Raw genomic sequence first — 25,727 nt, 5'->3', positions numbered from 1 at the left:
AAACACAAGTTAAAAATTTTCAAAAAACCTTTCAAAAATCTTAAAAAGTTTCAACGAAATGAGTCCAGCAGTTCTTGCTTTGAAAGCTGACAACAGACAGAGAGACAAAAAATTCAATTTGATATTTTCAGCTCGTGTTAGCTATATTATCTTGTGTGAAGGGTAGATTTTTTTAATAAATTAGGGGAAAGGGGCCTAAAGTGGGCACAGAGCCTAAAGAGGGCACTCAGTATAGTATCGGAATTTTAAATAATGGCGCGCGCGCGACTCGTGAGCACGATCCCCACACCCCTCCCACCTCGTGGCAGTCGTTGGATTCGCTTGCGAGCACGCATTTACAAGCTGCAACAAATAAATGTTTTTCGACGATTTTTGAAAAATATTGCAAGGTATGTAATATGTGTTCTTTTTATTTTGGTGTTTACAATCCTTTAACCAAAATTTGTTAGTTATTAAGTGGCTATCTGGCCATATTTTGGTTCCATAAAAATCCACGTGTCTAAAAATTTTGAGGTAGAATTTCGTCTGAACCTTTCAAATGTCGAAAAAGGCAAAGCGGGCAGGGTAAAGCGGGCACGCGCCCGCTTTGCCCCGTCCGCTAAAATGTTACATTCTTTTGTTAATTTGCTTTTTCCTTTCAGATGACCGCTTATGACCGGCGTAAATATAAGCGTAAAACTTCACAAGCCTCATGGCAACGCTCAACTATGCAGCAAACAAAACGAGAAGTGCAAGAGTTAGGAAAACCTGTCAAAAAAGTAACAACTACATATGGGATTCCAAGAACGACATTGCAGACATCTTAAATTGGGTTCGTGTAATGTAAAGCTTGGTAGGTTTACTACTTACTGTCTTTTCTACGGAACAAGAAATGGAGCTTTTGGAATACGTATTCCACATGGACTCTTTATATTACGGGTTGTCTAAACAAGAATTTTTGGAACTTGTATACCTACCTATTACATTATTTTAGGATTTATAAAAAAAATATATATGAAATAATTGTATCGCTTATTAGAGACTAAATAATGATAGACTGTAAACAGGGCGTTATTTTTTTTAAATATTATTTCAGATATATCTGGAAATATTGTACCTAAAAGTTTAAAGTTCCTAAGAAGTTCCTTTGTTTCATATATTCATTTAAAAATAATTGTATGACTGTTTGAAATACATAACTTATAAAATATTTTTGTGTCTTTTACTCTATTTATTATTGTATATATTATTTGTGGCTGTATATTTTGAAATCTACTGTTTAAATCCAGGCATGCCCGCTTTACCCAACTACTGCCCGTTTTTCCCTAAACGAAAGCCCGCTTTAGGCCTCCCCTTCGGGCAAAGCGGGCAATCGTAGGCTTTTAGTAATCTGTTAATAATTATTATATACTTTTACTTTTGACAAATTTAACCACTTAGCATTCAAAAGTATTTATTAATGGAACTTTTGGCTAAAAAATAAATGGATTAACTTCTTTTCAAACTTCATTTTTTTTAATTTTCCCGTAAGGTGCCCCCTTTGGGCCATTTTCCCTAATATACGTATTATATTGGATTATCTACTTCTTATCTCTATAAAACCAACATGATAAATTATGTAATCCAGATTACTTACTTTTGCACTACAGAATATACTTTGGCACTTTTCAATTACCTCCCTAAGATTTTTAATCTTAAATATCGATATTGTTATAAGGTAAGTATCAATTTTATAAAAACAAAATAATGAGTTAACGAATTGTGTTTATTAAATATTACAAACCGTCTTCAACGGAGACTCGATGAATTTCAACCCCCTGAACAGGCCGGGTTTCGCAGTGGATACAGTACCATAGACCACATCCACACAGTGCGGCAGATAGTACAGAAAACCCAAGAGTACAATCAGCCCCTGTGCATTGCTTTTGTGGACTATGAGAAAGCCTTCGACTGCATTGAGACCTGGTCTGTTCTGGAGTCTTTGCAGCGCTGCCAGGTCGACTGGCGATATATCGAAGTGCTGAGATCACTGTATGAGGCCGCAACCATGTCCGTCCAAATCCAGAACCAGCGTACGAAATGTATCCATCTACAGCGAGGCGTGAGACAAGGTGACGTAATCTCGCCGAAATTGTTCACCAACGCGTTAGAGGATATGTTTCGGACGCTGGATTGGAAAGGACGAGGCATCAATATCAACGGTCAGTGGATCTCACACTTACGATTTGCCGATGACATTGTCATTATGGCTGAATCGCTGCAAGAGCTGAAGCAAATGTTGAACGACCTAGTTGAATCTTCCTCACGCATCGGACTCCGCATGAACGCAGAGAAAACAAAGATTATGATTAACGATCATGTCTTACCGGAGCCGATAAACATCCAAGGAGTCTCTCTCGAGATTGTTCAAGAGTATGTCTACCTAGGGCAAACGCTCCAACTAGGTGGGAACAATTTCGAGAGAGAAATCAACAGGAGGATACAGCTGGGTTGGGCAGCTTTTGGTAAACTACGCCGAGTCTTCTCGTCGTCACTACCACAATGCCTCAAGACAAAGGTATTTAATCAGTGCGTCCTACCAGTCATGACCTACGGAGCCGAGACGTGGACACTGACAGTGCGACTGGTCCACCAACTCAAAGTCGCTCAGCGAGCTATGGAGAGAGCTATGCTCGGTATTTCTCTAAGGGACCAAGTCCGAAACGAAGTAATTCGCCAGAGAACAAAAGTAACCGACATAGCTCAACGAATTAGCAAGCTGAAGTGGCAGTGGGCCGGTCATATGTGCCGCAGAACGGACAACCGCTGGGGCACACATGTCTTAGAGTGGAGACCGCGACTCGGCAAACGTAGCGTAGGACGCCCTGCTACACGGTGGAGTGACGACGTTCGCAAGGTTGCTGGCCATAACTGGCGGCAAAGAGCCAACGACCGGGCTCAGTGGCGTGCTTTAGGAGAGGCCTACGTCCAGCAGTGGACATCGAAAGGCTGATGATTGATTTGATTGATTGATTGTTTATTAAAATATCACAATACAGTGCCTCTTAAATTAAGCGTTATTCTGGATCCAGTTAGTATGTCGGTTTATACTAGTGTATATTCCAGGGTAATTGCGTCTACCACAGATGGGTGTGCGGAAGGACGCGATACCAACTAACACGTTTTGGTGCACCAAGGGATTACCGACGTCTCCTTCACAGAAGTCAGCTCCGCCATCTATGTGGCCTGCGCACATCATGTTCTGAGATACTTGCACAGCAATAATATTGTAGTTTTGTCTGCAGGTCTCGTGATTTATGGTCAAGAGGTCAGCCTTCAACAGCTGGTTTGATCGGGGTCCTTCGTACTGAAAAGTGTGATTAAAATTTATGTATATCTCTTCTGGGATAAATCATTCAATAGAGAGAGAGTAGTGTTTGACTATTTGCATAATCTTCTCTGCAGTAGGACGATAATATGACATAAGCCAATGATGATAAATTGTTCAATGAGCCGATGATGATGGTGATGATGAATTGTAAAAAAAAATATTTGTAGTATATTTTAAAGGTAGATATGTCAACTGTACTAAGTTTATAATGATTGATAATTCCCACCCCATCCCATAATTGTGACCAATGTGTTATCATTAAGGTTGTAGTTGCTGCCAGCGATGGCAATACGGCTGACATTTTGACCGTAGTTAATGAAGCTTTGAGTTCTCATTATAGCGACATCATTGTCTTCGCTGAAGAAGTCATAATTCGGGTGAGTTATAAAACTGCCTACATTGAGAACCTGTCCGCCACTGTTTGCTAGTGATGATCCTACTCTGATGATCCAGTTTTTTGGAGAGTCATTGCTGAAATTGAATATAAAATTATTAAAGAAAAACAACACAAATAAAACGTACTGGTAATTAAATCAAAGCGCTTAACCACTCTGGAAATAGATTTACTCACTAATCCTAAATAAATAAAACCCAAAGATTAAATGAATGTTAATATATATAGTGATGACATCAGAGGCGGCGAAAGGCTCATACCGCCCACAGTCTCGAGGTGCAAAGGCCCTCGTGCCTCACATCCCTAAAAAAATGTACATATTAAGAGCTCAAAAGTACACGCCAAAAGGTTGTGTTCTCTTATTCCCAACTCGTGAGTCCGACTTTCATATAAATATAACCATTTTTTTTTAAAGTTCTTCAAGTGTCGTGTGCCCTCTGACAGAAGAGATAATAGGACACATACTTACTAAATGCATCTAATTGAAGTCAGTACCGATCTATTGTTGATAATAGCGCCACCACAGTGTTGTTCGTAGAAGCCGGTGTTTGAGTTGTAGCGCAGAAGAACAGCTGCATAAGGGTAGGATGAAATGTCTGCTTCAACACCATAAATTATTCTCTGTTCAGGAAGACCTTTAAAGTAACAATTTGGCTAATAAGGTATATATTTTTTACGTAGGTACTACCTGACCCATGCCCTCTACGTAGGGCGACAAACAATCACTGTGTTTAATGTTTAGTTTTATAACATTTATCACCAATTCATTTAGAAAAAAATGTCAAATTTTTATGTAATGTAAAATGCAATTTATATCCATGTACTTTTAACTCGTGGGATATTAAAAAAACAATTAGCATAATTCGCTCGTTTAATATAACTGGAAAGTAGAATTAATCAAAATTAGACTGTGTGTTTATTTTAGCCATCTCTTAATAAGATCATCGGTATATATAGAGCATCTGGTCTGTAACAATAAAATAGACAGTACATAACTCAAAGTAAATCAATTTTCATAGTAATAATTTTCTAAAGTGCAGATTATGGTTTTCTAGAGTAGTTCTATACTTTAGAGTGTTGTCCAAAACAAATATTTTTTAGAATTACAATTACTGTGTACAATGATTATTTGAAATGAATATTTAGAGTAGGTGGATAATTTTATTAACTAAACTTAAAAGAAAATACAATAAGTAAGTACCTGCAACAGAGGCCACAACGAGTGCACATAAAATGTAGACTTTCATTATTACTTTACAACTGTTACCTATGAAAATCTATAAATTTATATTGCACCTTGTTTTATACCCCATTATCTACTTATCAATAAAATTAAATTAATTATCTCACGATAGGAAGATAATTTTTACAGGATTGACGTTTATAATAATCTCATCCACTAAAAATAATGGACGAATATTGTTAAGTTTATCGAGAACAAGTGAGGGTAATCTTTCAAATATTTTATTTATTGCAACTTTCCCGGTGCGGTTTCATTGCAACTTGCAAGCACTGCAAAAGTAGTGGTAAGTACATGATCCATATTTGGTAAATTCGAATTATTACTTTCAAACACATGCTTTATTATCCAAACCAGCCTATGAACCTGCTCAATAGTATCGTTATGTTTAGAAGATGCCATTTCTGGGATTGGAAAAGGTATTCTAGATCTTTTGATGAAACTGTGAGTAGGTACACTTATAAGACATTGGACACATTGACACAACTATAGATTTCAATGGTTTCTGGATCATAATGATCTCGTCAAACGCAAATCTCTTACTTTTTTGTATATTATTTATTTTGTTAAAACAATTCTCAGTTACTATAACATTGTCATGTCATGAATAAATAAATAAATAAATCTAGTTTATACGTTTCTAATGATAAATTCTCAGTTCAGGTTATTTTTGACACCAGAAGGTTAAAACCTAAGATGGACCCCTATAAAAGAAGGAGCATTCTCGTAGGATCTAGGAGCGTGGAGCCTTTTTCAATCCCTTGATCCCGACTCCGTCTGTTTAAGATTGTATTCTCCGGTAGCGCAAAAATTCGACTCATAAATATTATGTTTAGTCATCAATCTTCAGAACATCCATATTAATATTATAAATGCGAAAGTAACTCTGTCTGTCTGTTTGTTATTCAATCACGCCTAAACTACTGAACCAATTTTCATGAAATTTGGTATGGCGATATTTTGATACCCGAGAAAGGACATAGGCTACTTTAATCCCGGGAAAATGACGCAATCCCGGAAATTCCACGGGAACGGGAACTATGCGGATTTTTGACTGTGCGGGCGAAGCCGGGGCGTACCGCTAGTAACTAATAAAATAATCATTTTTATATCAGTATTTGATGTCTAAATATAGATTGTTATCTGGCTACGTATTTTTTTGGCCTTAATAATCATTAAGATTATTTTCTTTTATTTAATATACGAAATCTTAGTCACATTTCAATTATAAATTTAAATTTTATATCGATGATTCCTAAAAGTAAATAGGTACATAGTATGAAAACAAGATACACAGTGAGCGCATTGCATTTATTATATATCACAGTATTTCTTAAATTACGCGTTGCTCTGGATCCAGCTGGAGTATCTGTTAATTCTGGTGTATATTCCAGGGTAATTGGGTCTACCACAGACAGGTGTGCGGAAGGATGCGATACCAACCAACACGTTTTGGTGCACCAAGGGATTACCGACGTCTCCTTCGCAGAAGTCACCGCCAGTATTGGGGTTGCCCGCGCAGTGCATGTTCTGAGTTACTGTCATAGAGATGATGTTGTAGTTGCGTCTGCATGTCTCTTGGTTGATTATGTAGAGGTCAGCCTTCAACAGCTGGTTTGATCTGGGTCCTTCGTACTGGAAAGTAACCATTGTGATTAAATGTGATATGGAAACTCAATTCGACTTAAAAATTGAACTAGTTGTTGATATAAGCTAAATATGTATTTATTCTGTGTATAAATTAAATTGAAATATAACAAAATAGTCAGTAAATTGGGTTAGGTGATCATGATTGATAATATACTTACTCTGATAGCACCCCATCCCATAACTGTGACCACTGTGTTGTCATTGAGGTTGTAGTTGCTGCCAGCGATTGAAATACGGTTTACATTTGTACCGTAGTTAATGAAGCTTTGAGCTCTCAAAATAGCGACGTCGTTGTTACTTTCTGTGACGTCATAACTCGGGTGAATTATAAAACTTCCGACATTGAGAACCTGTCCGCCGCTGTTTGCTTGTGATGATCCTACTCTGATCCTCCAGTTTCGTGGAGCATCGTTGCTAAAATTATTATATAAATAGTTAATACTCAAATAAACTCGGTAGCAACTGACAAAATGTTTGTATGTACGAATGAATAAGAAAGCACGAGTAGCATTTTATTTTAATTATCTTATTTGGTAATTATTAAGTAAATAACAGCAAGAGAATAGTATCTACTTACTTATAAAACCATAAAAATAAAAGACGTTTTTAATGATATTTATACATTCCAATTCCCACCCTAGTGAAGACGAATAGAATCTACACCAAAGCACTCGCCAACTTCGAAATTATACTACTAACTGAGCGTAAATAAATGAATCCCATGAATACAATTAAATGAATAATTAGTAATTATGAATATCATTGTAACTACCCTTATTAGTTACTTACTAAATGCAGTTAACTGAAGTCAGCACGGATCTATTGTTGATGATAGCGCCACCGCATCGTTGGGCATAGGAACCGGAGCTATAGCGAAGGAGAACAGCCGCATATGGGTATGATGCGATGTTCGCTTGAACACCGCTGCTAATCCTCTGTTCAGGAACACCTGAAACATGTGATTTGATTTAAATTTATATAGACGATATAGGACATTTATATACGCGGATATTGAAAGAACATTAATTATCTTTAAATTTATGTAAGTTGCACAACATTTAAGTAGTTAAACATCAACACAGTATATATTATTAATTTATAACAAATTAAAAACGTTAACCTTAAGTCCAACACTTATACAGCATTATTACTTTGCTAAGTAAAATAGAGCGCATTATTTACCCATTATTTTCTTATTTTATATTAATCATATCGTACCGACATTATTAGTTCTTCATAAATGACATAATCCAACCATTTTGAAACAATAAGAAAATTTTGGTAGTGATATTTTTTTATAGTTTAAAAATGAATTAAAATTAAATGAAAACACTCAAAAGTAAGTACAAAAAATAAGTAGTACCTGCAACAGAGGCCACGAAGAGTGCACATAAAATGAAGACTCTCATTGTTCCTTTGCAACTGTTCTCTATGAAAATCTATAAAATGATGTTGCACCTTAATATATATACTCTACTGTATTTTACTTATCAATAAAGCCATATTAATTATATTATCATCAATTATCTTATGATAGGACCATATTTTTTGGGATCGAAGTTTATAATTATATGATTAACTATAAATAATTGATGGATATTGTTTTTTTTTCAACAAGATAATGTTGTTTATCTCAACATTTTTCTTCATAAAAGATAATCAGTCATATTTAATCTTGTCACCGAGGCGGTGCTCTGCTAAAAAAACGTGGGTTCTGGCAAGTAGGTATACCTAGTAATGCAGTAATTAAATATTAGATATGAAAGGGTTTGTAGTAAAGAAAACTAGAATTACAAAGTAATAAATTAAAAAAAAATTGAACTTCAACTTCAACTTTCCGTGCCAACAGGGTTGCCTGGAAGAGATTGCTTTAAAGCAATAAGGCCGCCTTTTCGTACATATATGTGCCTTCGTGATTGTTTCTTCTTTTTTTAATTATTGTACCTATTTTGTTATTCTCTGTCTGGTATATATGTACAATAAAGCATAAATAAAATAAATAAATAAACTAATTACATAACAATACTGGACTTAACAAGCCGGTCTCCAAAGAAAGAATGTGTTATGCGATATTAACCCCAGTACTATTCTGATAGTAATCTAGTCTGGTATCTGTAACCAAATCTAGAACAAAAAATTTGGTTATAGATATTATGTCGTGGCCATATCGTAGATTTGCTCATTTCATGAAAATATGATTGATCATTTCACGAAATGGTCGCATTTCATGCAAAGCAATTCAATCATATTTTCTTGAATTTGAAATTTTCAATTAATATTTAAAGTTATCTATCAATTTAGTTCCGGTACCTATTTAAATTCTGTTTATTTTTTATTGTTAAAATCCGTTTTTTCTTTAAAATTCGTTCAGTCCTGTGGTTCAGTCAATCTTGCTGGTTATATAGATATTTTTTTTTTAAATAATTTCTTATTAAAGTTAATAATATTATTTATATTTTTAAATATGCACGACGGATAGCCTGTATGTAGCCTGTAGTGTTTCATTACATAGCTGGAGCAAAAAAGCAAAAAGGAAATAGATGGTTCACTAATGTGGAAATAATTTCATTTCGGAAAAAAATGCACCCAAATGCTAAACCTCTTGAATATCTAAAAAAATATGTTTTTATTTTTGATGCATATTCATTTTATCTACAATTGAACATGTAGGTATCTACCTCATATCACGCTAATAATATAATTGTAGGAAAGGATTAATTTAACTAAGTTATCATATAAATTAAATCCATAATCGATAACAAAATCTTTCGTTTCGAATTGACGTGGCATAATTTCGACAATTTTTTTCTAGAAAAGATGTAAAAAAATAAGCTATTAGAAAGTTCTAGACTATAATGATATATCGTAATGAAGAGAAAAAACATGATGAACTTTATAAACTTTAAGGTAATAAAAAATATTTAAAAATTTACCAACTTTATAAGCGTTTATTTATATTGAATCACCTATTTCACAGCATCACTCAAATATATCTTTAAAGTATCATCAATAAAAAAACGTTGCAATTCCCATAAAAGTAGATAATTTTCTTCTCTGTAATCTTGCTATATTCGTCACTTGTACTTCTTGTTACATAATCTGTGTGTGGCAGCTATAGATGTTGATGCAAGGGTTCACTGGGTAACATCTTTGCGTTGGTGGAATATTATTCTGGCACAAATATGGTCCTGCTGGTCCACAGTTAGAATTAGGGAATGGAACACACACCGGCGGGCAAGAAGGAGGTCCACAACCACTCATTGTGATATATTTACTTTTAATTTGACTGATGTGAAAGACCAAATGAGACTTAAATATGGTTGAGGTCTATATATAAATAAGAATAAGCCCACTGGATTACCGAAAAATAGTTTTTTACTAAATCATGTTGGCTATGATTTCAGGATTCCGCAAAATATGGATAATTATTAATTACTATTTCAGACATATTCTTTCGGAGATAATCTTGCAATTACGGTAAATATTAAGTATAGTACCTAAGTTATATAAATGTAGATCTACATTAATACGCACAACTATTAGTAATTTTTCATCTGATTTCTCTGGTTTTTAGATTTGCTCAATTGAGGCTCTATTTTAAAGGTTGCCAATACTCCAGTTACTCTAGAAACACCGAACAAGTTTTGGGATGTCGAACCCAGTGCGATTTAATGAATTTGGTCAATACCAATCTATACTATGCCAATCTTAAAATCAGATGACCATATTAATAATAATTTAGAAACAAACGTTACTATACTAATCAAACATCTAATGTTATTTGAAAATTATCATTTCAAAAGAATTAGAAATTAATTTTTGTCAATAATATACATATTCTGGTAACAGCATATTGTTGTGGTGTTAAATTACTAAAATTTATATTTAATTTAAACATTTTTAAACAGTTTTGTAAGTTATGCTATAGCTAATACATACAAACTCTTATATATACGTAGAAACAATAAAATACACTTTTACATTGCTTATATGATCTACATTTATATCTTCGTGATAAAAATTGCCTAATTATATTTTGTGCTTAGTTTTTTTAAATGTTTTTAACACGTTTTTATTAGCTTCACCTGCATGTTTGTAAGTAACGGACCCCTTTCGACTCGATTTTCATCCACTTATGCGGACAGTTTTGCACACTTATCAAGTAGCAGTACAATAAATTTTGAATTTAACTTATTAAAGCGTTTTTTTTTTATTCAGTTTAACTACACTTATTTTATTGGTAAATAGTAAATACCTATCGGGCGATAGGTGTATGTTTTGTCCTTAACTATTGTGCCTATGCCTTGTGCCCTTAATTATTGTTCCAGTGCCACATTGATTAAGATTTCCACTTCCATTGTAAACATAAAATTTAATTGCTTTCAATTTATCTAATCCCAAAACACTATTGTTGTTTAATATGATTTGAGTGTCCCATTTATGGCCACAATTATTTATGAATAAGACCTTGTTTCAACAAGCTATCAATCAATTAAAGAAAAAATCGTCAGTTTACAAAATTTATTGAGACACCACTACGATTCACAAGCAGTCAGACGATCACAGAAAATTGACACCGATGATTAACGATCTGACGTGGATATAAACATTGGGTAGGTAGTTTAGACGAGTTTATTGCATGTGTGGCAACAGCAAGGATGGAAAGGTGGGTTAGGGCAGGTGAAGGCTTGGCACGGTGGAACGCATGGACAGCATTCACCAGGGTACCAGACAGTACGAGCATATCTTCCGCTAGGGCGCGTGCAGGCTCCGTGATTGAAGCAATCTGCTTTGCAGGGATAATCATAACAGCATGGTCTGAAACAATACAGATTATGAAATGGGATATCGTATTTTATATACTGTACAATTCTTATTTTTACAATAGTCCTGTATACTAATTGAAAAACATTTATCTGCAAAGGCACTGCAATGGTTAACGCATGAGTTTCATGACCAATGCAACAAATTATTATGTATGTACTTCTAAATATATAAACTTTATCATATATTGTCTAAAAAATTTTATGTCTAAGAAAATAAGTGTAGGCTGTTATATAACATAATATTATCATGTTGTGAACATGGATGCTATTTACCTATCGGCTGGTGCGTTTGTTGGTGCACTATTGTATGGTGCGGTCTCTCTTTGAAAGGGTTGTGGTCTAGGTTGACCATACCGTGGTCTTTTGTAATACACACTGTATTCACCCCTTACAAAACCATATCTGGGAGATGCACGAATGCTCTCAAAACCTCTTGGTAGTACTGACATGCTTGTGAAACGCAGTGATTTGTAGGATGGATATCTGAAATATAAAGCGATTATTGTGAAGATTGGCATAGAATAGCGATCCTCTTTTTAATTTATAAAAACTTAAGCCTCATCACTTTTATTTATTTTTTGGAGTTTACCATTAAATATAATATCATCTCATATAAATATAAATTTATAAAGAATAGAAAAAATTCGATCACGAACGACGAATTTTTTCTATTTTTTATAAATTAATATTTATAAAGCATTTGAATATAAATGCCATATAATTTGAATGCCATAAAACCAAAAATATAAATTCGATATCATCTCAATACATAATATATTCAGAGCATTCTATAGGCATTTACAACATTTATCATATTAGGGCATACATACATATATTATGTAATAAGAGTTCTGAAAACATTACACTCGCTTGGCGGGCGGAGGATTCTAACTATATATTTTATAGGCGAAAGGGCGTTAACGTTGATAAGGCCTACTTTAGCTTTACTTTAGCCTTAACTTTAGCTTTTGTTGTAAATTAAATTCGAGCAGATCTTATTCATTTCGCTAATTGCTTGATTTAATAGGAATATTACATAATTACCTTTATTTTTATGAGTACTGTATCTAGTAATTTGCAATTTTTATATTATTTCAAATTTTAAATATTTTTTAGTGGACTTTTTATGTAATGATCTAAATGTCAATGAAAACAAAATACAAAATACATTGTTCTGAATTCGTAGCAAATTTTCAGAAAAGAGGATGAATGTGGTATTTTAGGCCGGCTGCAGATCGTAAGAATTTTTCTGTCAGAAAATTTCTGATGCCCGCCGGACGTACTCTTTTTATACATTTTGGGGACCCCGCATACTATCAGAAATCAGACGTGTCTGATGTCCGCTTCCGCTTTTATTTTATTTTTATTAACTAAGTAGAACAATGATGCTAATAAAAGTAACTTATCGTCATCCATTTTGTTACTCTTTCTTACTTTTTGTAAACCCAAGCCTATACCTACTATGCTGTCGGCCAACCGCGAACTAAACACATAATCCTACCGGATGGAAATTTCTGACAAGTGTTCGGTGTGGTGTCGACGGGCGTCCGAAATATTTTGACAGAAAAAAATTTACACTGTGCGGCCGGCCTTAAATCAAACATAGGATAGTCAGGATAGTGCATATACATATTGTCAGTTTTCAATGTATAAATTTGCTTGATACAATTTTAGCACAAAATCGTCGTAAGTTATTTGATATCAGAGATCAAGAAAAAAGTGTTATCCGTTGGATACCAACGGATAATCGATGGAAATCGATATTATTACTAATAAGTTTTCCATCGATTTAATGATCTCTACATAACAACACATTCCTCGCTACACTTACTCGCACATTAGTAGTGGAAAAGCATGGTTATCCTCAAGGTTTAAATGTTGTAGCTCTTCGAGAACTTTTTATCACGCGTTATCAACTCTGCAACGTAGTTGTAACATGTTGACAACAACTCCGTAGAATCGTGAAATTTAGTTTATGTCCCAACTTTGGTAACATTATGTTTATTTATTTATTTATTTAAATCTAATTTATTGAAAATGAAACCAACGAATTCCTTAAACCACATAATAATTTATTCACAAAAATTTCACGTTACTATTTAACCACAACGTACCAAACATTTACAATATACATAATATTATATTTCTAACAAGTCGAAACACTAGTGCCGTGGTGACCCACTGCGATAACTGCTTTGTCAAATGCAGCGACTGGTCGAGGAGGCTGCCCCACGGCAAGAATTGCATCTGTAATATATAAACAATTGTCAGTAAAATCAAAAAGTTATCTATTACTCAATCAATTTTGAGAGATCTGCATTAAATACTCGCCGATTAAATTGATAACATATGACTATCAATTCTATCGACGACTATCTATAATGCATATGGATAGAACGGCTTAATTCTTGCACCGTATTAACTGCTATCTTTAATTGCGGTTGGAACTGTATATTTTATCGCATACTTTTTAAAATGAGATCAACAATTATTTGAACAAAATTAGCAAGCAGGTGATAAATCGCCAATTTGAACCGTGATTCACGCGTTCAGCAGATTTATAGAACGACACATTTTCTTGATTTGGTCATTGACGTTCCTATAAATAGTACGCGTCAAATAAATTCTAGTTGTGCGTTCGTTGCTGAGGATAAAAGTAGTCAAATAATGAAATTGACTTATAAATGTGTAGCTCAATTGGCAGTGGGTCACTGGATATGTGCTACTTGACTGTAAACTGTGACGAGGGATCCAGATCCGCCGCAGCAAGGCGCGGGCCGGCACGGGGAGCAGCAAGGCGATGGGCAGCCACCGCACCTGTAGTACCAATCAATCGACATGATTACATGATAGATAAATAATGCCAGGTGCATTTGATAAGGCGAGCGAATAACAAAAATCGACCTTTAATCGAGCCTCTGGAATATTCTACTACGATCACAGTACCTACTTATAACGTGATAATATCAGTGACAATTCTGTGACACGGATTATATAATATATGAATCCCGATACCAAGAAATGATAATTATTTAAAAACTCACTGAATGGCTGAAGCTATTGACTGTAATTTATTGATTATTTCCATTCTATTGCACATTTTGTTTAACTTTTAAAATTTATTACTAAGAGATCACTTTAAAAATTTTGACCGTAATGAATAAGGTAATGAAATATGTGACAGTTTCTGCATTTGTTATATTATTTTTCTTTTTCAGTCAACGAACGTCATAAGTTTCAATATTACAAAAAGGTTTTAATGTTTGTGCCAAAAAGTTGTATTACTAAAAATATATTGTTAGGAAATCATTTAAGATTAAAAAATACCTATATTTTATTTATATGACACTGTTTTTTTCGATTTCTATGTATCTCAAAAATGTGTAAAATAATAGCTATTACGAAAACATCGTAAAATTCTATGCGTTACTTGAACGTTTTACTAAACTTTGAGAAATCTTGACGCCCGATTGATATGGTTCTCTTTCGCTCAACTTCAATTATACTTCCAAGTATTGGGGCAGCTTTTGGAATGCAATATACTTCAAAAATAATCTTCTAACAGACACTTACCAAAACGAAATGGACTGTTCTAGTTATATGATGGTGCACAAGACGGATAATGTGCTTGTATCTAAAACGAAAATATCATTTTGAAACCAGTTCTATTTGTTGATATAAAACATTTGTAATGTAATATACATACAGGACGTTGGAAATTTATTAGCTGGTATCGAACTTTTTTATCTTGGTTATTTAAAATCATTCCTGGATAGCTGGTTGGACGGTAATCGAATGTGCTGTCATGTACTATTAATGGTCGACGAAGAGTGACTGGATCCATCCCACAGGGCAAACATGACAGACCCTACAAAAATAGGCAGAGAAAATTTCTGTACATTACAAAACTTAGTATAAATCGTTCATTATCTTTCGATTATGATTTGATTGCCACTATTCAACAATGTTCAATAAATAAACAGACAACCGTAATACGAAAGATAATCTGATTGATAAGCATAAGGTATAAATAGGTAGCGATAGTGCACGATAAGCATGTGACGTCAGTTAATTAATTGAATTTAAATTGTTTTTTAAACCTTACCCTCACTGGATAGCATGGAATACAATCTGGTGGGGGCTTATAGCTTGGTAAATTAAGAACGGGGCTGCACATTATAATAATTTAATGTCGATTAGTTAAAGCACATTAAAAAAATTAATATTTTGATATTTTTTTGCATAAAATATTAAAGATAAAAGCTTGATACAAACAATTTTTCCTGTGAAGAAAATATATGAAATGAAGTTTTGATATATTTCTTTTATAATACGTCAGGGTAGTGAAAAAAGGTTTTGTTGTACCTTACCACATAGAAACAGAAACAGATGAATACTCGTATGCTCTTGCTCTAGCTTTTAGGCTCTATGTTCGTTTGATGTAAATGCAATAGACTTGCAATAGAATAGAATTATAAAAAATTAGGAAAGCTAATGCGTGGACGAAGAGTAAATAGGCAGAGATGAAATTTTAGTACCTATAGAAGAAGTTTATTTTAGAAGACAAATATAATTAAGCACCTAGACTGAAGTCAAAATAAAATTTAAAATGACTCAAAAGAAAACAAAAAAGATTAAAAAAAAGTGTTAACGTTAATTGGCAAGAAGCTTGGCAAGAAGTCAACACTACCTACTAGAAGCTGGCATGAAACATGGCTGGCAACATCGAGATAAATGCTGGCAAACACAAAATCCGATTGCCTACTCCATTGACAAGATCCTTGCTTAAGCAACTGCTGGTGATTATGATTATCCATGTCGCCGTAAATTAATAACAACATCACCAGATCGCTAGATTAGGTACCTTCTCGTGGCTATCCGCGTGAAGAATCTATGTTCTTACGAGATTTTTAAGTTTGGGAATATTAAATTCTATATATCCATACTATTCCATACTAATATTATAAATGCGAAAGTAACTCTGTCTGTCTCTCTGTTACTCAATCACGCCTAAACTACTGAACCAATTTTCATGAAATTTGGTATGGAGATATTTTGATACCCGAGAAAGGACATAGGCTACTTTTTATCCCGGAAAATGATGTAATCCCAGAAATCCCACGGGAACGGGAACTATGCGGGTTTTTCTTTGACTGCGCGGGCGAAGCCGCGAGCGGAAACCTAGTAATTCATAACTCCGATATTATATTCTAATGCGTTAAATTGCAAACTACTGTTATGGACCACTTTGATTATAATTTAACAATTTCACAACTTTACAGCGACATCCATATCCTTAAAAATCATAATCTATTATATAATTTTATACAGGGTGTCCCACTGTTGGTATACTAAGCTCAAAGGAAGTTATAGTTTTGCATACGCTGAGTACGTAAAAAATAATTAAAAAATTCCAGACGCATTTTTTTTCAAATAGATGAATTCTTAAAACTCTATGTGTACACCCATAACAAGCGAGCCGCCCAAATTTGCCACCAGCACGTGAGCTATCGTCTAAGATTATGTTTTCATAGATAAAATGCTCATATTAGAGAAGCGGTATATGCCGGCTGCGCGTAGCTAGAGAAGAAAACATGGATTTTCAGGAAAAATTTAGCAAAAAATTTTGGACGTAATTTTTTTGAAAGTATTTTTTACGTGATCAGTGTATGCAAAACTACAAGTTCCTTCACGCTTAGTATACCAATAGTGGGACACCCTGTATATTACTAGCGGTCCGCCCCGGCTTCGCCCGTGGTACATGTTTACGTTTTCTCTACATAAGAACCATCCTCGTTCTTCAAGGAATATAATAAAAAAAGAATTATCGAAATCGGTTCAGCCGTTCTCGAGTTATGCGCTTACCAACACATTTTGCGATTCATTTTTATATAAAGAAGAAAAGATAATTTACTCTATAAATTATAGAATACTAGCGACCCGCCCCGGCTTCGCACGGGTGCAATGCTGATACTAAATACACTACAGAAAAATTGTGAACGTTGTATAGGTATAAAAATATAGCGGCCCGCTCCGGCCTCCGGCATCGCACGGGTCGCAAACGCTACGTCCTGCAATTTTTAAATCTGTAATATCTTCGAAAATATTCACTTAAATCATACGGTGTAAAAGGCCATATAGATCTATATTAAATGAACAATGTATCCATGGTATTTAATTGGTTAAGGATTAATGCTGTATTGGTTAAAATCGCTTCGAAAATTAGCCATTATTTGTCGTAAAAAGTAAATGACAAAAAAAAGTTATTGTGGGTTATCCATAAGAGATAGACATATACCATCGCGGACTTTTCTGTAGACCTTTTCAATGTGTATAATACTTAGTACATTATTTTGATAAAACTCGTAGGGTTCAGCCTGCGTTTGCAATGTAAGCGGAATAAATGTAATTTTTTACGACATCACATTAGAAACCTCAAAAATAACAGTACTTCTCCACTACTTAATGGATCTTATTATACATATAAACCTTCCTCTTGAATCACTCTATCTATTAAAAAAAACCGCATCAAAATCCGTTGCGTAGTTTCAAAGATTTAAGCGTACAAAGGGACATAGGGACATAGGGACAGGGAAAGCGACTTTGTTTTATACTATGTAGTGATGATGATGATACGCTATATTCTCTAATTATATTATATTTTAAACACCATAAGGGCCCAAAAGGCCTCGTATGAGGAAATAATTTTCTAGCTTGGTCGATTTCCACATAGATTTATGCTTTTATCTTTAATTTTATCTGCAAAGAAAGCTTTATTCTAGAACTGAAATTGAACCGATTTTTACCATCCTAAAAACTTCATTTTATTCTCCGGTACATCTCCATTGCGAGATTTAGATTTTTAGATTTATGCCTTTATGAGTAATCTTCATATACAAGTACGTATGAATATTACATATTATATTCTGGCACCTGTGAGTCGCCCACATGCGCGGCGTAACGCGTTACTCAGATCATACGCGCTAAGATATAGTTAGTAGTTACTAGTTGTGTTCGTCGGAGCTTTGGCTCCGGATGCTGTCGCGAGACATTCAACTGTTAGCTTTTTCGATCGCAACTGCGAATGCGGTTTATGTACCAAAATGTTTACATGTGCGCTTCTGTTTTGTTTTTTGGATTTTGGTAAGATTGATTTTTTATGATTTTTATAAATGATATAAAATATATAGGTATTACATAAATGGTTAATTTTTATTTAAGTGTAAATTGTTTTATATTATTAAACCAAGCTATTGTTTCACACAAAAAATATTGCTCTTTCCTAAAACAGTGAATAGGTATCCGAAATAAAATCACAGATTTATCAATAATGCGGCTGAAAATATTTGTGTTGTTTCAATGTAGCTTTTTCTAAATTTTGTTTAGTTGTTTACATTATCTATATCTATACTAATACATATTATAAAGAGGAAAGGTTTGTATGTATGTATGTATGTATGGTTTTCACGCATAAACTATTGGACCAATTTTGATGAAATTTGGCACAGATAATCTTTAGACCTTGAGAAAGAACATAGGCTACCTTATATTGCGAAATATGTACCACGGGCGAAGCCGGGGCGGACCGCTAGTCTTTAATATATAAACAAAGAAATAAAATGTAGAATGAAGTAAGAACTACAGGGCAGAATTAAAATCCCCCTAATAAAGCGGTGCAGTTATACCTACCAACACCATTACAAGACAATATAGGTAGTATCTGGGATGTTGGAGTAAGAAATTAATAGTTATATTCATAAACCTTATATTTCAATTAATTTATACTATTGTTTTGACTCTCACTCTTTGTATTCTTATGATTTTAGAATGTTAATAATCCTTCCTCAATTTTAACTAATAACTACCTATATCTATTCTATACCTTCTATTACGACGCAACGCAGCGAGTTTTATGGTATAATTTTTCTGGCTGAAGATAGTAAGGAGGCTAGACATTTTTCCGCAGGAAAAGATCTCATTCCTAATTTCGTGTGGCGGGTGAAAGTCGCGGGAAACGTGGGTAAGGTCTTCAGCACAAAAGCAACAGCCAGAAAGTTTGACATCTTGAGATGAAATCTTAAGAAGCGGGTCTCTAAACTTTATAGGACAAAAACAACTTAACGTTGATCATGATCACGATGACGTTATCAAATACGTCTCTCGTTCCTTTGTTACATATAATAGTTCTAAATTATTACTCACCAACTTTTACAAAGGTGCACAGGCACATATCTGTTTCATATAACCATACCTACCATGCATTAAAATTATATCAACAGAAAAATTTAATTTAATAAAGGTACACTCCATTTTAGATTGCTACATCCAATAACATGGTTTAGGTACCTGTGTTTTTTCTGTCATTGAAAATATTTCTTGTTTTTACGGTACCACAAAAACTGTAAATAAAACAAATCTTGACACGATAAAGCAAATCATATTTTGTAACAAAAAATACTTCAATGTAAATAATACTTAATATGATAACTCGAATCATCATTATTTTAAACCGATGACATCACAATACTAAACGCTATTATTAATTGTTATGCGTTATGCAGGCTCTATGTTACTTCAACTATGATTTTAGAAAATGATATGGTAATGAGTGCATTTACATTCCCATTTATTGCACGTGTAAATACCTACCACTATCCAAGAGAACTTATAAACAGCGCCAATATTTTTTATAAAACAGCATTAAATAATATCTAGGTATGTAGGTATACTCTATGATTTGAGAAGATACATCTTTTGGAGAACGTCGGTCAAAATATTAAGCTCACGCGTTAAAAAGGTGATAAACCTCTCCTTAAAACGATCATAAACTCAATTTTCTATCTCCAGACATATATTTCAGAAAGCATAACCCATTTAGATCTAGAAAACTTATAAAAAATTTACGAGCAAGTATAGAAAATGGCACAAATTTTTAAATAATATCTGGACTGACCTTATCTGCTTATTTCGCTTCCGCTTTTTTTAATAGTTTATGTTTAGTCGCTTTTTCTTCACACCCAATAACTTTTTTATTATAGCCAAGCCATTCTTCGTGAAAAATAAGAAAATAAAATTGCGCGGAAAATAACATTCACACCGCCTATTCTATCATGTACTGAAGATACATTTATGTGCTTAAATAAAATAAATACTAGTTTTAACCTTAGTTTTAACTAATTCCTTACCATCAGCACTCTCGTATTCAGACATTATTGAATAATTTCAAACATTTAGTATAAAATTCTTTAAGTATTTAAATCAGTAAAAATCCCAACTTTCTAAGAGCCAATGAACAAGTCAAAATATTCTTTATGATAAACAGCCGAATAAAATTTGGAGGATTTTTTCAATAAATTTCTAATTTTACCGAAAAAATAATAATAAAAAAAAATCAATGTACTGGTTTCCGTGCACAGTTTCCGTGTCTACATCTTAGGAAGCAAAACTTATAAATAATACCTATCTACTTATTATATTATCTGTGAAAGACCTTGATCCGCACAACTACTTTTAAAAATATACATATTCAAAATAGTATTAAAACGCAATGTTTCGACGATTGTACAGAATATGTCACCTTGAAATAAGCTCTTCAATATTTATTCCCATCGCATCGGTATATACTGAACAATTTCATTATAATATCAAGACTAATCTCCAAAATACGTAACCTTCCTGAAACACGGATAAAATAATTCTATACCTTGAAGGAAACAACTCAAATACTTTGTAAATATAATGCTTTAAACATGATTCATGATTTATTGAACATACAAAAGTTTAAATGCATGCAATAATTGCAATGCATGAAAAGCTGGCAGAAATATTGATTTATTTATTTATTTTATTACTAAGGATAGCCAACGATTCTTAACACTTATTATAGACGCAAAGAAAATACAATATAACAATTATATAGGCCTTTAAAAACGTTTATAAGGTAATGATATCTAAACTAACCTAATTAATTTTCTTCACTAGGTAAGTACGCACTTACAGAAAATATTGTAACTATTTACAATATATTATGATAACTTAAGCATTAAGAATTATCTGGCACAATTATTATTAGGTGTGAATAAATTCCCTCATATCCATGTGTTTTAGATAACAATCTGAAGTGCAAGGTTTTGAAAACATGTTTAAAATTGCTTTCAATGCAAAACCAACAACTGCAAATGGATTGAGTGACACAACGATAATTTCAGATGCATACCGATTATATTTTAACCTATATACTTCCTATATACCAACGCACCTTTTCAGTTTATTATTTAAATATGTGTGATTAGATAAAATACAACATTTTTCTTTTGCTCGCATCGCAAATTGCGTCTACTGACCAATAATTGCGGTTATTGAAAGAAGTAATAATTTAAGTCTATTAATTCTGTTTAAGTCTATTAAACATTAGACATTTATTGTTATTAACATACTAAATTTGTTTCAGGCACTGTTAGAGCTCATCAAATGGACGTAGATTTAAACAGGTTCGTCAGTATGAATGTAACAAAACAGCTATTCATTTGTTACGCATATAAAAACAAACACCTACGTACTTTGTTAAAATACAATTACGTTTCCTGCTTGTATTCCAAATGTTGTGCATTCCAAAGATAATAATAATTGTAAACCGATCTACTTTTGCGTGTACACTAAACGCAATTCGATGCATTTGTAATGCGTTTATGCTATTTTACTGACATCAGAATCCATTTATCTATCGATATTAATAACGGCACTCTACCGTAATCCAAATGGATGCGAATATATTACAAGTAGACTTGTTTGTTTGCATATTATGTATATTCAAGTTGTGATACCTAAAAGTTACCCTTATTTGGTATTTGCAAATTTATGTAAACTTATAAATAAGATTCAGTGTTTACCATTAATTTTATCGCAATGGCTCTATCAGTCGCCCTTAAAATAAAGCTAACATTACTTAAATGCGTAGATTCCAACACTTCAAAATAATGGTTAAGCGCACAATTTTATGCTTTCTGATAAAAAAAAACTTACGTTCATTTATAAGTTGTAATTTATTACATTGCAGAATACATCAATTACCTAATAAGCTATCACCAATTTATACTTCAATAAATAATAATCACAGTCGGAGATCCATAATCAATAACGAAGATGACGTCTATGACTACAGTAATAATTATTATAATAACAATTGGCAGAGAGCACGACCACCGATGCATATATTGCAAACAACTAAATCGGAAAGTGGACAACCAAAAGAAGATCCAAAGCTCTTTTATCAGTCTGAATCATACTTACGGGAAATTAAAGGTCGCAACACAAATAACGAAGTAGCCTCCATATATCCAGGAAGAGAAGTTGTTAGAGCAGATGAAGAATATTCACGACCTATACGTATGAAAAAAATGACGAAAAGTTTTTCCGCTGATCGAGGTACTGTTTTTAATGTGGTCTTTGTATAATGCTCACGATAACTCTTCACAATTTCATTGGTGTTTCAGCGTTCGAAACGTCATAAAATTACACTTTTTTAAAGTGATTTTTCCTTTATAAATATAGATTGACCATTCAATGCTACGATTGCATAGATTTTTGTTCAAAGATTATACGTGAAGGTGTTGATGGGTGATAAATATTTTTTTCAGATTACTGTGTGAAATGCCCACATGATAGAACACTAATAGCAAAGCCTGGATCAGATCGTGTTTTGTTACAAAGACCCCGCCTTTCTTCCTGCACAGGAAGAATCGTACCAAGACAAATTCGTTTTGTTCATATGTATGGACCTAATTTTGGAAGTCTGCTGCACAAAGGTTCTCACATTGTTGTGGGCAAAATTATGATGAACAACAAAGTAAGTATTTCTTTGACATTTCATTATTACATTTATCTTCATTTTACACTATTGACTAAAGATTGACTAATAGTTATATTACTACTAGCGGCCCGCCCCGGCTTCGCCCGTGGTATATATGAAAAATAGATGTTGGCCGATTCTCAGACTTACCCGATATGCACAGAAAATTTCATGAGAATCGGTCCACCCGTTTCGGAGGAGTATGCAGACTAACATTGTGACACGAGAATTTTATATATAAGATGTTTAATTTCAGATGCTTCAACTTTGCAAGATACAGGTACATGTCATTTTACAAACGTGTCCCGCCCCAAGGGATTTAAATACTCGTTGTGATGACACCTTATGCAATTTTACGTGTCGAGATCCTAAGTCTGAGCTGCAAGGATCGAATTCGCTTATTTGTGGTGAAGATCTAACGTGGCAGGGAAATCTACCGACATGCAGAGGTAAACTAAAAAGATTATTAAGCTATTGCATAGCTTCTATCGCGGGCCATGAGCGCGGGGACCGAATCGAGAAATTCCGTAACGAAAAAACCTCACGCTCCCCACTCCGACGGGCTCGGAGGTGTGGCTTGAAGGCATGCTATGCAATAGCTTTACCGCGGCAGTCCCCGAGTGCCACACGTCTTTTTTTTATTAACGTTCGATAAAATATGTTTTTCGTGATTTGAGTAAGACTTTTTATTTATTTTCACCACTATCTATTAATAGTATTTCAATTGCAATTGCAAATTGATTTCCCTTCTGTTTGAAAAAATAAGCATTAGAAATTAGAATGTCTTTCATATTATATCCTATAGGTATATATGCATTTTATGCTTTGTTTTAGCACGTAGCTGGTGTATGCCGCAACTGCCCCCAGAACATGGTAGAGTAAGTTGTAAAGGGTCTACTGTAAACGAAGGCGCTGGTTTGGTGGAAGGATCTAAATGTAAAATACGATGTGCTCTTGGTTGGCGTGCCTCTCGCAACTCGGTATCTGTCTGTCGTCGCGGAAAATGGACCCATCAATTATATTGCCAACCGAAACGAACCAAAAGTTAAAAAAAACCTGTAAAAACAACATGCGGTAATAAAAGTATATTTTTATATGTTTGTGTCATTTAAAAGTACTTTTTTCGTAAATAATATTCTGGAATTAAAATCCAGGCTTGGGGTTAATAATAGGTTTGAATAGGATTTATAGAAAATACTGTAAAATACAAAGGTTTTCCATCAGATAATAGGCATGACGACAGTATCCATAAATGTTCGAATTAGTGTTTTTAAGGGAATATGTATAATATATAAATTAAAAATAGTGACTTAGAAATATTAAAAACATTAAGATTAATGAGATTATCAATAAAATAAAACATTGAAATTCTGCAGTCGGCCATTTTGGCTAAAACACGCGTGACGTCACGTCTACGTAAACAAGTCACAACAACTTCGCGGCAGGTGTATTTTGTTGTTATGAATATACTGAGAATACGCATTTTTATTTATTTTCTATTTTTTCACGTATGCTTTATCGACTTAGAACAGAAATATAATTGCGAATTCACGAATATGTGGTTCGGGTTTCTCTGCGTCAAATTTATACAATCATTTCATATTATTTTCTCACTTTAAACAATTACTAACACTTTTTTTGGGTATTATTTTTATGTAGATTCACATTGCAATACTGCACACCACTTATAAACTTTGAAATTAGATTCTATAACGCTTTATAATTAAATATTTGTTTAATTTTACTTCGCTACGCATACAGATAATTACGTATTTACGTAAGAGTGACGTCACGCCTACGCCATGACACCTGTGAGCTGTTTTAGCACAGTTAATAAATATTTTTTGAAAAATGGCTTTTATCTTCGTTAAATTTAAGTATATTAGCGAAATATAGGGTTTTTCTTGTTTAATAAACGTATACACACATTATGGAAGAGGTTTTGAAAATCTTTCGTCATGCCTATTATACCAGCCATGGCCCATTTGCTAGTGGTGGTGTGTACATGAAGTGTTAATAATTATCTGCACATATTTATTTATGTATATCAATGTATCCCTTTGTTTCAACAAAGCCCTTAGTAAATCTCTTAGCTAAACATCTAAATGTTTTAAGTCAAAGTGGCCGACCAGCCCTCATCACAGAGCTGCTCTCCGTGGGACTTCTTTCGTGGCATCTTCTTTAGTTCCCAATTTCACCACGCGCCAAACGATTCTTGTAGGCAACTTGTAACACTGTACTTGATGCGGTCAGCGGTTCCCAAAAACCACAGCCAAAAACGAAGCGTTTATTTATGTTTATTTACTTAGCTAGAGCTAGTGATGATTACCAGCATTATAATATATGCCCCAAATTCGCCCGTGGTAGTTAACAATATTATATATAGCCCAGGAAGTACTGTTCTTGTTGACTAGCAAGTG

General features: G+C 33.8%; 4 protein-coding genes and 1 long non-coding RNA gene across 5 annotated transcripts; 1 reads left to right on the top strand and 4 right to left on the bottom strand.

The window, feature by feature from the left end:
- Nucleotides 1-3,002: 3,002 nt before the first annotated feature.
- On the bottom strand, nucleotides 3,003-5,000 carry LOC149907708 (trypsin, alkaline C-like). The gene is made up of 4 exons (XM_090102386.1): nucleotides 4,945-5,000; nucleotides 4,213-4,378; nucleotides 3,570-3,820; nucleotides 3,003-3,330 (listed from the first exon to the last, which is right to left on the bottom strand). Exons 1-4 carry the CDS (start codon nucleotides 4,988-4,990, stop codon nucleotides 3,029-3,031), a joined length of 765 nt encoding a protein of 254 aa, XP_089958512.1. The 5' UTR covers nucleotides 4,991-5,000; the 3' UTR covers nucleotides 3,003-3,028.
- Nucleotides 5,001-6,273: 1,273 nt separating this feature from the next.
- Nucleotides 6,274-8,084, bottom strand: LOC149907707 (trypsin, alkaline C-like). Its single transcript, XM_090103482.1, has 4 exons — nucleotides 7,997-8,084; nucleotides 7,423-7,582; nucleotides 6,792-7,047; nucleotides 6,274-6,618 (listed from the first exon to the last, which is right to left on the bottom strand). Exons 1-4 carry the CDS (start codon nucleotides 8,040-8,042, stop codon nucleotides 6,322-6,324), a joined length of 759 nt encoding a protein of 252 aa, XP_089959608.1. The 5' UTR covers nucleotides 8,043-8,084; the 3' UTR covers nucleotides 6,274-6,321.
- Nucleotides 8,085-11,255: 3,171 nt separating this feature from the next.
- LOC149907706 (uncharacterized) lies at nucleotides 11,256-11,908 on the bottom strand. The gene is made up of 2 exons (XM_090103300.1): nucleotides 11,733-11,908; nucleotides 11,256-11,451 (listed from the first exon to the last, which is right to left on the bottom strand). Exons 1-2 carry the CDS (start codon nucleotides 11,906-11,908, stop codon nucleotides 11,256-11,258), a joined length of 372 nt encoding a protein of 123 aa, XP_089959426.1.
- A 1,735-nt stretch (nucleotides 11,909-13,643) lies between these two features.
- Nucleotides 13,644-15,318, bottom strand: LOC149907705 (uncharacterized). Its single transcript, XR_016456836.1, has 4 exons — nucleotides 15,166-15,318; nucleotides 15,033-15,093; nucleotides 14,191-14,276; nucleotides 13,644-13,706 (listed from the first exon to the last, which is right to left on the bottom strand). It is a non-coding gene; the product is annotated as an uncharacterized LOC149907705 (long non-coding RNA).
- A 3,125-nt stretch (nucleotides 15,319-18,443) lies between these two features.
- On the top strand, nucleotides 18,444-24,401 carry LOC149907704 (uncharacterized). Its single transcript, XM_090103386.1, has 6 exons — nucleotides 18,444-18,602; nucleotides 21,910-21,949; nucleotides 22,516-22,883; nucleotides 23,096-23,304; nucleotides 23,564-23,756; nucleotides 24,142-24,401. Exons 1-6 carry the CDS (start codon nucleotides 18,563-18,565, stop codon nucleotides 24,354-24,356), a joined length of 1,065 nt encoding a protein of 354 aa, XP_089959512.1. The 5' UTR covers nucleotides 18,444-18,562; the 3' UTR covers nucleotides 24,357-24,401.
- The last annotated feature ends 1,326 nt before the right edge of the window (nucleotides 24,402-25,727 follow it).

The sequence above is a fragment of the Colias eurytheme genome, chromosome 6, assembly GCF_061535395.1.
Source record: "Colias eurytheme isolate Ceu_HAF_F1 chromosome 6, ilColEury1 Martin Lab GWU primary, whole genome shotgun sequence".
In the NCBI taxonomy this organism is placed as follows: Eukaryota; Metazoa; Arthropoda; class Insecta; order Lepidoptera; family Pieridae; genus Colias; species Colias eurytheme.
This window is presented reverse-complemented; position numbering and strand designations above follow the sequence as displayed.

What these genes read in the sequence shown, in the direction of transcription:
- LOC149907708 (XM_090102386.1), bottom strand. Translation starts at nt 4,990, where the DNA reads ATGAAAGTCTACATTTTATGTGCACTCGTTGTGGCCTCTGTTGCAG. An exon ending in CGTTGTGGCCTCTGTTGCAG is followed by an intron (nt 4,379 to 4,944) that starts GTACTTACTTAT and finishes GTTACTTTAAAG; the next exon opens with GTCTTCCTGAACAGAGAATA. An exon ending in AATTATGGGATGGGGTGGGA is followed by an intron (nt 3,331 to 3,569) that starts ATTATCAATCAT and finishes TTAATCACACTT; the next exon opens with TTCAGTACGAAGGACCCCGA.
- LOC149907707 (XM_090103482.1), bottom strand. Translation starts at nt 8,042, where the DNA reads ATGAGAGTCTTCATTTTATGTGCACTCTTCGTGGCCTCTGTTGCAG. An exon ending in ACTTCAGTTAACTGCATTTA is followed by an intron (nt 7,048 to 7,422) that starts GTAAGTAACTAA and finishes TAATAATTTTAG; the next exon opens with CAACGATGCTCCACGAAACT. An exon ending in TGGGATGGGGTGCTATCAGA is followed by an intron (nt 6,619 to 6,791) that starts GTAAGTATATTA and finishes GTTACTTTCCAG; the next exon opens with TACGAAGGACCCAGATCAAA.
- LOC149907706 (XM_090103300.1), bottom strand. Translation starts at nt 11,908, where the DNA reads ATGTCAGTACTACCAAGAGGTTTTGAGAGCATTCGTGCATCTCCCAGA. An exon ending in ACAAACGCACCAGCCGATAG is followed by an intron (nt 11,452 to 11,732) that starts GTAAATAGCATC and finishes GTATTGTTTCAG; the next exon opens with ACCATGCTGTTATGATTATC.
- LOC149907704 (XM_090103386.1), top strand. Translation starts at nt 18,563, where the DNA reads ATGTTTACATGTGCGCTTCTGTTTTGTTTTTTGGATTTTG. An exon ending in AAATTATGATGAACAACAAA is followed by an intron (nt 23,305 to 23,563) that starts GTAAGTATTTCT and finishes GTTTAATTTCAG; the next exon opens with ATGCTTCAACTTTGCAAGAT. An exon ending in AAATCTACCGACATGCAGAG is followed by an intron (nt 23,757 to 24,141) that starts GTAAACTAAAAA and finishes GCTTTGTTTTAG; the next exon opens with CACGTAGCTGGTGTATGCCG.